General features: G+C 38.2%; 1 protein-coding gene across 2 annotated transcripts in view; it reads right to left on the bottom strand.

Moving 5' to 3' along the window:
* ENPP3 (ectonucleotide pyrophosphatase/phosphodiesterase 3) overlaps window positions 1-12,652 on the bottom strand; it is a 709,815-nt gene that overhangs the window by 547,107 nt on the left and 150,056 nt on the right. For both annotated transcript variants that reach the window (XM_069235161.1, XM_069235162.1), the window contains exon 5: window positions 834-959. In XM_069235161.1, the coding sequence (XP_069091262.1) occupies window positions 834-959 (126 nt within the window). The remainder of the gene's footprint in view (window positions 1-833; window positions 960-12,652) is intronic.

The raw sequence follows: 12,652 nt of genomic DNA, 5'->3' as shown, positions 1-12,652 counted from the left end.
TGCAACACCCTCCTCTTGTGCTTCCCACTCACAACACTAGGCCCCCTTATGGGTATCCTACTCACCACCACATTGAACTCATGAAGGGCCAGAAGAAATATGACCACATCACCCCAACCCTAATGGGACTCCATCAGCACTCTGCCACTCTACACTACATTCAAAACCAGTTGCATCATCTACAAATCCATCACAACTAGAACCCGTGACTGACAAGCTTACCACCTCTCGGCATATCCACGGGCAGGACACTTTCAGACTGAAGACGAAATAGTAAAAAATGAAAGGACAAGGCAACAGACTTCTCCATTTGTACAGCCAGGATCTGGAATCACATATATTTATCTATTAGGTCGTGCCCAACTGTGCTCCTGTTTTGGAAAGTGCTCAAGGCACATCACGTTAAAGAAAACGACACCCGGACAAAGCAATACTCTACTAGTATTATCACCGCCCAGCTACTCTTGACATCGTTTGATAATGTTCCTGGCGAAGCAGATTGACTCCACCCACCTGCGATAGCACACTATAACTATGCACAACCAATCAGTCTCTTAATTTAAAATAAAAACTATTCTATTCCAGGATGACTGGGTTCAACCAGTAGGACTGCTTTGAACAAAGAAGCATCATCATTTTCAGTTGAGGCCTGCAGGGGTTTTGCTGATCAACTGGAATGTGCCTGTTAAATTTGAATTAATTTATGAAGCCGATTCGGTATACCAGAGGCTTGGAGATTTAAAAAACTTTTCTCAGTTGGTGTAAATAACAATGAAGCATGCAGCGTCAAATTATGTGACATTGTGTGTGCCAACAGCCGTTTCTTACTGTACCTTTGCAAACACTCTTGAAGTTTGTGCAGCAGTCCTTCTGTTCCAGGCAATCATCTGAACAAGAGCAGCGTACGTCAGACCGTCTTCTCTCACCACAGCGTAGCTTACTACATGACCAGAGCTGAGCTGTAAAGAGACAAACACTCACTTAAGTGGGTTAAAGCACTTCTTCATACATAACAGTCAACAGTGACCTTCAACACAAACGTAGTCGAGAAAGAAGGGTCTGTCAAGCTCTTCAAGCATGTACATAATTGTTTGATGAGTTAAACGCTCACCACTGCCATCTGATAGTGTCCTACCAGTAATGACTCTGAATAGCAGCCAGGCCAAGTCTTCCATCCAAGGACAGAAAAATCAATGCCATTACATTAGGTGATGGTAACACCTGTTATTTATAGCGCTTAAAGACTGTATGACAAACATGTTTTTATTATGTTATGCTATGAATTAGGTGATTAGGTGTACAGACTAGTGTAATTAGAGGTATCATTGCGTGTCAACCAAGGCATTGTGCCCAAACTACATTCCTCTTGTCCTCGCTGGTGCCCCACCACTATGACTGTTGATAAAGACCTTGTGTGGCACTGCACCCTGGCTACTCTCATCTTGTCTGCAAGAAATCACGCAACTTGGGGCACTGATTTATGTCCTTATAGTTTTATGTTCTCATAGTTTTACAGAAATATACAGGGGGCTCTGGGACAGAACTGCAAATTCGCACAAGATTACACAGCTGAACTTCTAGTTACTATACCAAAAATACTTTATTTTATTTGGTGCGTTTCTGTCCTGTAACTATCAAATCTAATTCTCTTTGTCAGTACCTACACAAATTTCTTGTTTCTATCATAATGAATTGCTTTAACTGTGATGTAAAACAAAAGGCTTACTAACATTAGCATGCCTTAGTCAATTTCATTAATTAAATATTAGCTTAATTTTATATGAACAGTGACCCTGCCTACAACAAAACACAGATGTTCAGAGAAACAGAAAGCAATTCACAGGTAAACAATGAAGTACCAGTCTGCACGGTGCAAATACACATTAGTAGGCCTACAGTGCGTTCCAAATTAGCATGTAATTCCTGAATTAAGTTAGGAACACTATCTAAGAGGATGGGCCTGATTGCGAACTTGGTGGATGGGCTACTCCATCACAAAAGTGACGGATATCCCGCCTGCCTTTTTACGAATTCCGTAGGATGTAATGGATCTTGTCATTTTTGTGACAGAGTAGCCCATCCGCCCAAGGTGTAATCAGATCCGTTGTCTGTCCTTGCAGACAGTCTGCTCTTATGCTTACCTGTTGTGGCTTGCCAGCAAATTTTGTCATATTTAAAATTTAGAGGAACAAATCTCCTAGTCCTTTCCCCTACTGTTTAAAAAAAAAAGAATTGGTTTAGGAGACACGCGTGAGCCTCCAGCTAAGATGGCCGCTAATTAACGGAGCTCCTTGCATCGTCAGATGCGTTTCTGACACAGGAGCCGTTTTTCCTTTACTTTTCATGGCCCCTGACATATAACTGCTAGCTGAATCTGTTGGTGAGCATTTTTCATGTTTTAAATGCCACCTAGCTTATTTTTTTTTACTTTTAAAAAGGTTTCTACATTTTTCCTCAGAAAATGCGGCCATTTTGAAAACTATTACTCACCACTACAATGTTCTTATTTGCTTTGTTTTTGATCCTTTGATGTTTTTAGTGTGCAGTTTTCTGCACAAGCCATGTAATTTATTTTTACTATCCCACCAATATATATTTGGAGTTCCTGGATCACTCGTCTCCTTATTGAAGGATCTTTATTTTTATGTGCAAACTAAAGAAGAAAAAAAATCTCTTTCACATCAGCTCTCCTCAATTGATAAACTTTCGCAGTTTTTACAATTGGATAATTCTGCTGCAGTGTCTTCTTCTGCCAAGTCAAAGATGTCTTCCTCATCTTCTTCTTTGCCTAAAGTCTCCCAGAATATCTCTACAACTACTCATAAGAGGGTCAAACAAGACCCACCTTCACCAGTAAAATCTCCCTCACCGATCTCTCTTGAACTTGTGCTTGACGAAATACGTGCACTACGTCCTTTTATTGAAGAAACTAATTCTTGGGCGTAAAATCTTGATACTAAGTGGTCTCAAATGAAAGTGAGAGTTTCTGTTTTAGAGCAAAGAGTCAGTGATGTGCAAGATAAAACAAATAAAATTGCTAACTTGGAGAAGGAAGTGGCAAAATTTAAGACACTTGCGGAAGATTTGGAAAACAGAAATAGGCGCAATAATCTTCACCTTTATGGATTACCGGAGGGTCTTGAAGGGAGTGATCCAGTTTCATTTTTTACTTCATTCTTTCCAAAGTTAGTAGACCTACCATCTTCTACATTTTTGAACATCCAAAGGGCACTTCGCATTGGCCATCGTCCTCCACATTCCTCCATATCTAAACCAAGATGCATGATTATTTTCTTTCTTGAATTTACTGATCTTTTTAGAGTGCTTAATTCTGCAAAAGCCAAAAAACAACTCTCTTGGCAGGGAAGTAAAATCTTCATCTCACAGGATGTGCCCAAAGCTACAGCAGACAGGAGGAAAGCATTTTTAGATCTTCGTCCACAGGTTTGTGACTTGGGAGCTCGTTTTGGATTGTTCCATCTGTGTTTGTTCAAAGTGACATATCAAAACAAGACCACTTCATATACTTCCCCTGCAGCTCTTCGCGATTTTCTAAGACTACACTCTACAAACTCTATGGAAACAGCTGGTCCTTCTACACATTGATTATATATGTTTCTTAATTTATTTATTATACCCTTGTCCATTTCTATTACGATATAGTTGATGGTCCTTCATATGCAGTCTATACATTATATTATCTTGATGTGACTATAGGTCCTTTTTGTAAATGTATTGTTTTCTTTCCACAGGTTCCTGGTGTTCTATAATCATTATTTTTGCTCGTAACATTTGTCCGTTGATGCGTTCCATTTCCTTGCTGTGCCATCTTCAGTCTGTGTTGTTACCACCCCTCTCCTATTGTTCATTCATCTCAGGTATGTTTTTGCAGTCGTCTTTATTTGACATGTACTGTCTCTTCTTGTTTTCTTGAATATTTTCTGTCTTTTTTCTTGCTGTTTCCCCTTTCCTCTTTTCCCTCTTTGTTTTTCTTGTTTTCCTTTCCCCTATATGTATTGTCAGTTATTTATGGTACAAGAGCTTTCGTGTATATATATGGTTCTGTGACGTAAAAATTCTGTTATTTCCTGGAATGTCAAAGGATTTATTAACCCAATAAAAAGGCAGAGAATTTTATCCGATTTAGCTGAATATAATCCAGACTTGGTTCTTTTACAAGAGACCCATTTGATGGATTCTGAAGCTCTGAAACTTAAAAGAGGTTGGGTAGGAAATGTTTTTACTTCTCCTTCATCTACAAAGAAAAATGGTGTAATTGTGCTCTGCCATAAAAAGTTATCAGTTAATGTTATTTCACAAGACTCGGATTCTGATGGTAGGTGGTTCTTTGTGAAACTAAGTATTAATGGGTTTATAATGACGGTAATATTTATGGCCCTAATCACTCAGATTATCTTTTCTGGCCTAATGTTACTAAGCAATGTTTGCATTACAATAATTAATTATTTCTTCTTAGATTGCAATCAAATTATTGATCCTTTTATAGATAGGAAATCTGTAATTAAATTTTCTCCTCATAAAATGCATAAACAGTTTTTCTCCTCATAAAATGCATAAACAGTCTCAATGTAATTTAATTGATTCTTGGAGAACCTGTAATCCTGGCAGTAGGGATTTTTCATTTTATTCTCATCACATGGCTCCTTATCTAGACTTGACCATATTTTTGTTTCAAAATCACTATCCCAAAATCTTATTGATTCCTCCATTGAGTCTATGGTAATCTCTGATCATGTTCCAGTCATTTTGATTTGCTCCCGGTGCACCCCAAATCCAATTTAATAATTCTTTGTTGCTTGATTTTAAATTTTCCACTTCCTTTGTTACATTTGCAGAGACATTTTTCCGATTTAATGATGACTCTCATGTTTCCCCGCAATTGTTATGGGATTCATTTAAGGCTGCAGCTCTTGTTCATATAATACATTTTGTATCTAATAAAAAGAAAACTTTTAATGCACACCATCAAGCTCTACTTCTCAAAATTAAACGGTTAGAACATCAATATTATTCTTCCTCTTCTAATTTTAATTTACAAGAACTTTTTCAAGCAAAATTGCAATTTACCAAAATCTCAATGGATAATGCCTCCTCTTTTTTTCTACGTAGTAGCGCCCGCTATTATAATAGATCGGGGAAACTTCTGGCTAATTATTTAAAAGTACAAAAGCAACGCCACACAGTGAAGTCTATAGTTACAGATACTGGTGAGTCCCTTTTTAAAGATGATGATATCTTAATTGAATTTGTTAATTATTACCAGAAACTTTATACTCCTGAATCAGTCCTGACCTCTTTACAGACTGAAGAATATTTAAAGAGCATTCCAAATCCTAATAAGACTCGAGTTGATGTTTCTTCACTTGAAGTAGATATTTCTTCGTCAGAAATTTTTAAAGCACTTCAATCTCTAAAAAAAGCGAAAACTCCTGGTCCGGATGGATTTACAGTGGAATTTTTTCTACATTTTTCTGACATTTTACTTTCAAAACGTTTACAGGTTTTTCAATTGTTCACGGGTTCTGGTTGTACAGGGGGAACATTTCAAGAAGCTTCGATTTGTTTAATTCCAAATTAGGGTAAGGATCATACTTTATGTAAAAATTATAGACCAATTTCTCTCCTCAATACAGATTATAAAATCTGTGCTAAATTATTAGCCTTACGTCTTGATACCCTTTTACCTGCGCTGATAAATAAGGAACACCTGGGTTTTGTCAAAGGTAGACTTGCTTTTGACAACTCTAGAACATTCTTCAATGTACTCAGCAAAGCTCCCGCTCTTTCGTACTTGTTAGCAGCAATTTCTATAGATGCTGAGAAAGCGTTTGATCGGTTAGACTGGTCTTTTCTATTAAAAGCTTTAGCCTGGCATGGTTTAGGGCCTCATTTCATTTCATTTATCTCTTTGCTTTATCAATCCCCAATGGCATCGATATTGGTGAATGGGAAATTGTCCAGATACTTTGTATTACGTCGTGGTGTTCGTCAAGGGTGTCCCCTCTCCTCTCCTATTTATTCTAGCTCTAGAGCCCTTTCTATCCTGTATTAGAAATAACATTAAAATTGAGGGTTTCCAATATGGTGAGAAACATTTAAAATTAACGACTTATGCAGATGATAAACTTTTATATATCTCAAACCCTGAACTCTCAATTCCATCTCTACTTCGAGAGATTGAACATTATTCTTTGATTTCAGGTTATAAGATAAATTTGGATAAAATTGAAATCCTTCCTCTAACAAAATTTTGTTTTAGATCATCGTTCCATATTACTGGCTTTCACTGGAATTCTTCCAAGATTAAATATTTAGGTATTTAGTTCACTCATCCATTAAAAATTCCATAGAAATAAATATCTTTGATGCTTTAGAGAAGGTTGATAGATCCCTTTTGTTATGGAATCCTTATTTTTATCTTTGTGCGGTTGCCTTGACTCTATCAAAATGATGATTTCTCCTAATATTTTTTATATCCTCTCCATGATTCCGATTCCTCTACCTGTTACTTTATTTAAACAACTGGACTCCATATTGTCTAAATTCCTCTGGAACAATAAGAAATCTAGAATCTCCCTCAGTCATTCTAAAAAGGAGGGGGAGCCAATTTTCCTGATTTCAGACTATATCACAAATCCTTTTGTTTGCGTCAAGCTCCTAGATGGATTTCCTTGTCATACTCTGTGTTTACTCCCTTATGGTTGGATATTGAATGTTCTTTTCTTCTACCTTTTTCTCCTCGTGATGTGGTATCCTTTTCTCATAATATTTCGCTTATCTCCTCCCCGCTTCTTAAACATATTTGTGCTCTTCTGCGTTCTCATTATTTACCTCCAACCATAACTTATTCCTCTTTTCTGAACTCTCCTATTTGGCATAATCGTCTCATCACTATCAATAAAAAAACTATATTTTGGAAATCCTTGAGACAAAGAAATATAGCGTGGGCCAAAGATTTATTTTTCAATGATACTCCACTTTCTTTTTCACAATACCAACTTCTATTTCATTGTCCCAATTCATTTATGCCTACATATCTTCTTCTTATTAATATTATTCTAGATGTACTTTTTTCCTCGCCTTCCCCTCTCTCTTCTTTGGAATTACCCTTTTCTCTGTCCTCCTTTCTTACCTCTTCTCCTAAGGCATCAAATATTTATAAACTTTTTAATTCTCCTGTTTTGACACGAAATAAATCTAAAATTGGATCTCAATGGGAATTGGATTTGGGATGTACCTGGACAGTTTCCTTCTGGAATAAGACATGGCATCAATCTTATAAAATATCTAGATCAGCTTCTACCACACAATCACTTTTCTTTCTTTACCACAGAATTTATTTTACCCCCTCAACTATAGTAACATTTTCTGTATCCTCAACTTCAAAATGTTGGTCCTGTGATAGCCCAAAGGGAGATCTTATGCATATCCTTTTTAAATGTCCTCCCACTGTCTCTTTTTGGAGAAAAGTTTGGCGTCAGCTTACCTCCATTTTTCATTTGTGTTCTCAATTATCTCCCTCAGTGCTTTTTCTAGGTAGCCTCTCTGCTGACACAGTTTCAGATGATGATAATTTAAAACTGTTGGATCTCATGATAGCTAAAGCCTTTCAGCAAATTACTCTTAATTGGAAAAATTCATCCAACATTTCCTATAAAGCTTGGTGGTCTAATGTTTGCCATTACCATAGACTAGATATTGCATTGACCTCTTCATGCTGCCCCTCCATAAATAGAGATCTGTATTGGTTACCTTTGACTGATTATCTTAATACTGTTGCTGGCAATTCTACAAATTGTACATTATCTGAGAATTTTAAGCCATCATGAATTGTTTATTTTCTCTGATCTTGTTTGAATTTAAATTTAGTTCAACATTATGCTTTATTGACTACCACTGTTTTTAGCTTTTTAATACCCACTGTATCTTTCTTATTTAAAATCGTCTTGTTCCGTTTTTTATTGTTTTCCCCCATTTTATATTTTAAAATGTTAAACAGCTTTTACAATTCCTTTCAAAATTATATCATTATCATTATGACAGATATCTTGTATTGTTATTAGGAGACCCATATGTATTTAGATTTTAATAAAGCTGATTTACCTTAACAAAAAAAAGAATTGTTTAGAGATTGAATTTCTGTCGTTATGTGCTGCAGTTGTGGACTTCAACACTGGAGGCATCACATTCTAGTGATTTTTCGCTTACCCCTGTATAGGATAGAAACACAATTTAATTTTCTTGGGCTAAATTTCTCACTTTTTAATATTTTTATCAATCAGTCCTCCAAAAGAACAGTTACTAATTTGATTGTTTGCAGACGCATAATATGTCATTCTGCATTGTTTCATGTGACAAATGAATGGCTGTGAGTTGGCAAAATGCTCACTTTTTAGACTGGTAGCTAACCTTTACTGCGAGTGAGCTGACAACTAGATGGCAGGTGACAAATGATTAAGTACTGGATAGCAGAGGAGTGTAACAGACTATTCTCAATTAGAGGACACATAGAGCAAGAGACAAGGTCTGTTTCGGTTCTAAGAGCAAAATTATGACAAAGCGATATGAAGAAGTATCACTTAAATCATAGAAGTTAGTACATTTACGATAACATAAATGTAAACTATTGGTTTCGTATTTCACATCAATGGGGTTTTCACTATGTAATATTCTTCGTAATTTAACTTTGTTTCGAGGAATTTCAGTTTTTCTAAGCATGTCTTTCTTTCAGTGTTGATACAAATGAATTCAGAATGACAGTGCTCTTTTCACTGAAGTACACAAAAAAGTGATGAATGAAATGCTTGAATTAATCTCTGCCATTGACAATTAATGAGGTCCATCATTATTTTGCACACCATGTTCCCTGAGTTTGCACCCAGCCATGTGCAAAACATTCTTGACCCTGCTCGAATGGGAACAGACCAGCTCAAACTGTCAGGCTAGTACTCCCTGAACAGGAACACAAGCAACGGAAGACCGGTTTTGCTGTTATTAGGGCTCATCAATCGGGTGTAGCTTAGTTCCAGTGGCACAGTGTGCACAGGACCCACGTCTGGGCATATCTGTCCCACTTAGGGCACCGCACTAAAGTACACAAAAAAGTGATTGATAAAATGCTGGAAGTAATCTCAGTCACTTTTAATTACTCAGGGCCACATCCTAGTCTGTGGTTATTTTGCATACCATGCTATCTCAGTTTGGACCTAACCATATGCAAAATAGTCTTGACCATGTTCCAGCTGGAACAGTCCAGCCTGAGCTGCCAAGCCAAGCCTTCCCTGAACTGGAACAGAAGCAATCAAAGACTAGTTTCTTTGTTTTACAAATTGAATTAGGGAGAATAGAGATATTTACAAGGCCCTATTCCTAGGCCTGCTTTTATTTGGGTATGTAGATCCCTAAAACCAAACAAAGAGCTTGAGTCAAAGGTTTGGCCCCAGTTAGCTCTAGCTTTAATTTTTGCGCTCATCTATCCATACTACTGTGATGGGTGGAGGCTGTGAAGATTGAGGCGGGGCAACTTTTCCGATTTTCTCATGTGCTGTGCACCTCTTTGATCATAGCCTGCTCTGTGAAATAGACCATGGCAAGCCATGCTAGCAACCGATTGGTTGTGGTTGGTAGATGAGTATAGGCAATGAGAACACATGTCAGAAGGCCAAAACTGTTTTCCTGACTCACTACAAGCACCAATAGCACACAGGTAATGCAGTGGTGGTGGTCAGGTCCCATACTTTTATGTGGCAATATCAGTAGGGCCCCACCTGTGTTGCATTCCGTCTGGAAAAGCAGCACCACGGAGGCTAAGATCAGCTCTTCAATAAATAGAACCTACCAAACTGGTCCTGCTGCAAGTGTCACTGACCTCCACTTTTTTTTATAGCTGAGGAACACATTTTTATTAGTAACCCAAGCCGCAAGTCAGTTGTCTTGTCTTGTGTCTTCAATACAAGGTCATCGTTGTTGTTGCAGATGGAATGTTACTGTATTTTAAATAATATACAAGAGAGAGTATTGTTCAGTGTGAACTAAATTATTTCAAGGTGCTCTTATTTGTTGATGACCATGGATAAGTCACCAGCATGTGATACAACAGGTACCCAATGCTTGTAAATTAAATGCCACAAGCTGGCTTTCGAATTCATTGTGCCACCTACTAAACTAATACTGTAAAACATGTCCCAGGCCTGCTACTGCAGTCTGTAGTGCAGTTTTAAAATGTCCTTACGCCTTGCAAAGTAAACCTTATGCCAGGTCAAAACCTTTCTTTTTAATACCTATAAGCCATCCCTAGGGTATGCCTCAAAAATTCATAGAACAGGTTTGATAGAATTTAAAATGTAAGACAAGTATACTTATGTTTTACATGTCCTAGCAGTGGAAAGTTCCAAAAGTCCTTTTTCACTGTAGCAAGGATACATTAACTGTAGACTAACATGGGAATATCTTATTACACGTAATATGTGATAACTTCAGTTTGGGAGCAGATAGAGAAATACTTCTTCCTTTCACTTGCATTGTGAGTTAAAATCCTCTCTAATGGCAAAGTTGGATTTTAAATTACTATTCTGAAACTGTCACTATTAGAAAGTTGCCATTTTTTTGCCTAAACTAAATGTGCCTTTCTGCCAGTGTCCCGGGTCACATGACTGTTAATGACTCTCCTGAGGTGTGAGGTGTATTCCTTCTAGACAGGGAACAAAAGGGCCTTGTGTGTTGGGAAGGGTGTTTCTCTCTTGCACAGGGTGGCCTGGGAGGTTGTACTCAACTCTTCCTGAAATTTAAATGGTAGTCTGAAGGCTGTGTCCATCCTCTTCCTGACTTCTGAAACTTTTTGCCCTGTCACTGACAAATGCAGCTTAAACCTAAGTCTGTCTGCCCTTTGCCCCCAAGACAGATTCAAGCCAAACCCAGGAAAGGGGAATGTTAGACAAAGGTGGCATCCTCCATACACAGGCTGACAATGGGTATAAAAGTGGCACCCTCAGAACCCCTCATCAGAACATTCCTGGACCTGTGAAGATTCAGAGGAAGGACTGACATGCTGTCTGAAGACGAAAGATTGGACCTGCTTGCTTTGAACCCAGGATCCCAGATGTAACTCAAAGGGTTCATTGGCTGGCTTCCAGTTTGAGCTAGAGGGGCACAACAAGCTTTCAGATGACTTTTCTGCAGCTGCCCAGCTGCCTAGCACCAAATGGATCTGCCTGGACCCTGCTACTTGCCTCTGGTGCGCATGAGTCCTGACCCCAAGCAATACCTCCCCAGGTTGTGAACCCTCGGCTGGTGTCAGAGAGTATGCCTTCATCCTGCAAACTACAAGCACTGTACTGCAAGTAAAAATTCAGAGATTCTGGGCTCTTTCCATCAAAAACAACAGCATGTATCTCCCACCAATGTGAACCTGTGATGGCAACCATCTCTTCACATCAGCAATAACCACCCGCCTCTCCTGCCAATGTGACCCTCCAGCAGTGACCTGCTTTTCACTCCGACACAATCTCCTCATGGCCCTGCCAATGCAAAGCCCGGGTGGAGGCTCCTCCAGTGGAGCTGGACTCTGTGAGAAGGTAAACTTTCCACCAGGACGAACCTGGCCCCTGTATCCAACCCATGCTCCAATATGTTCAGCCTGAACTTTTAACTTTGGCCTGGTCTAGTACAACCAGATAACTGTGATTGGTGCTTTGTGGTTCTTGGAGCTATTTTGACCTGAACATTTAAAAGACCATAACTCTGGTTCTACATATTGGATTTTTGTCATTTTGGTGTTATCTTATTTACCGAAACTTATTCTATTATTTAAATTGGTTTGGAATTTTTCTTGTATTGTTTTTTTACTTTATTATTGTTTGAGTACTTTATAAATACTTTACAAATTGCATCTAAGTTAAACCTGACTGGTTTTGTGCAAAACTACCAGAGTGTTAAGTGCAGGTTTAATTAGTGACTTTCTCCTGATTCACCCTGACAAATATTGTATTTGTTACTTGAGTAGGTCTCTCACCTCTCTCAACTAATAACCCAATTTCTTGCAATTTTTTTAAAGGTTTTAGATAGCATGAACATTGCCCAGGGGTGTTACGGCCCTTTGCAAAGAACAATAATAAAGTAGAGCAGATATAAATTGTACATAAACATAATATGGTACATGTGTGAAGGATATCAATCAGTGGAGTGTCAACCTTCTTGATGTCATACTCTTCGACGAGTCAAAGCTTGTACAAGAGAGAAATCAGTACAGTGCTAACTTAAGAAGATGGGCAGATTGGGCTGTGCCAATATATTTTAGTTACAACTGGTACCAGCTGATAGGGCAGAAGTTGAGTAGACAGACTGCAAGGGGATAGGATAAGACTATGTGAAAGGTCTAGGCAGGGAATGGCAAGATAAAGGTATCAGGAGTAGAAGAGCCAGGCTTAAATATAGGTGAGAGACAGAGGCTGTATGAATTAAGCCAGTGCTTTAAAATTAGAAGAGCTATTAGTTCTTTGTAAACACAGCTAAGCAGAAAATGACGTGCAGAGCTGGAGGAAGTTGTGCGACCAGAGAAATACTGTAACATATTTCTGTCTTTCTTGACAACTAGCAGCTCAAGGAGAGAATTTTAGCTACAATAGAATTGTTG

This window comes from Pleurodeles waltl, chromosome 5 (genome assembly GCF_031143425.1).
Source record: "Pleurodeles waltl isolate 20211129_DDA chromosome 5, aPleWal1.hap1.20221129, whole genome shotgun sequence".
Lineage (NCBI taxonomy): Eukaryota > Metazoa > Chordata > Amphibia > Caudata > Salamandridae > Pleurodeles > Pleurodeles waltl.
This window is presented reverse-complemented; position numbering and strand designations above follow the sequence as displayed.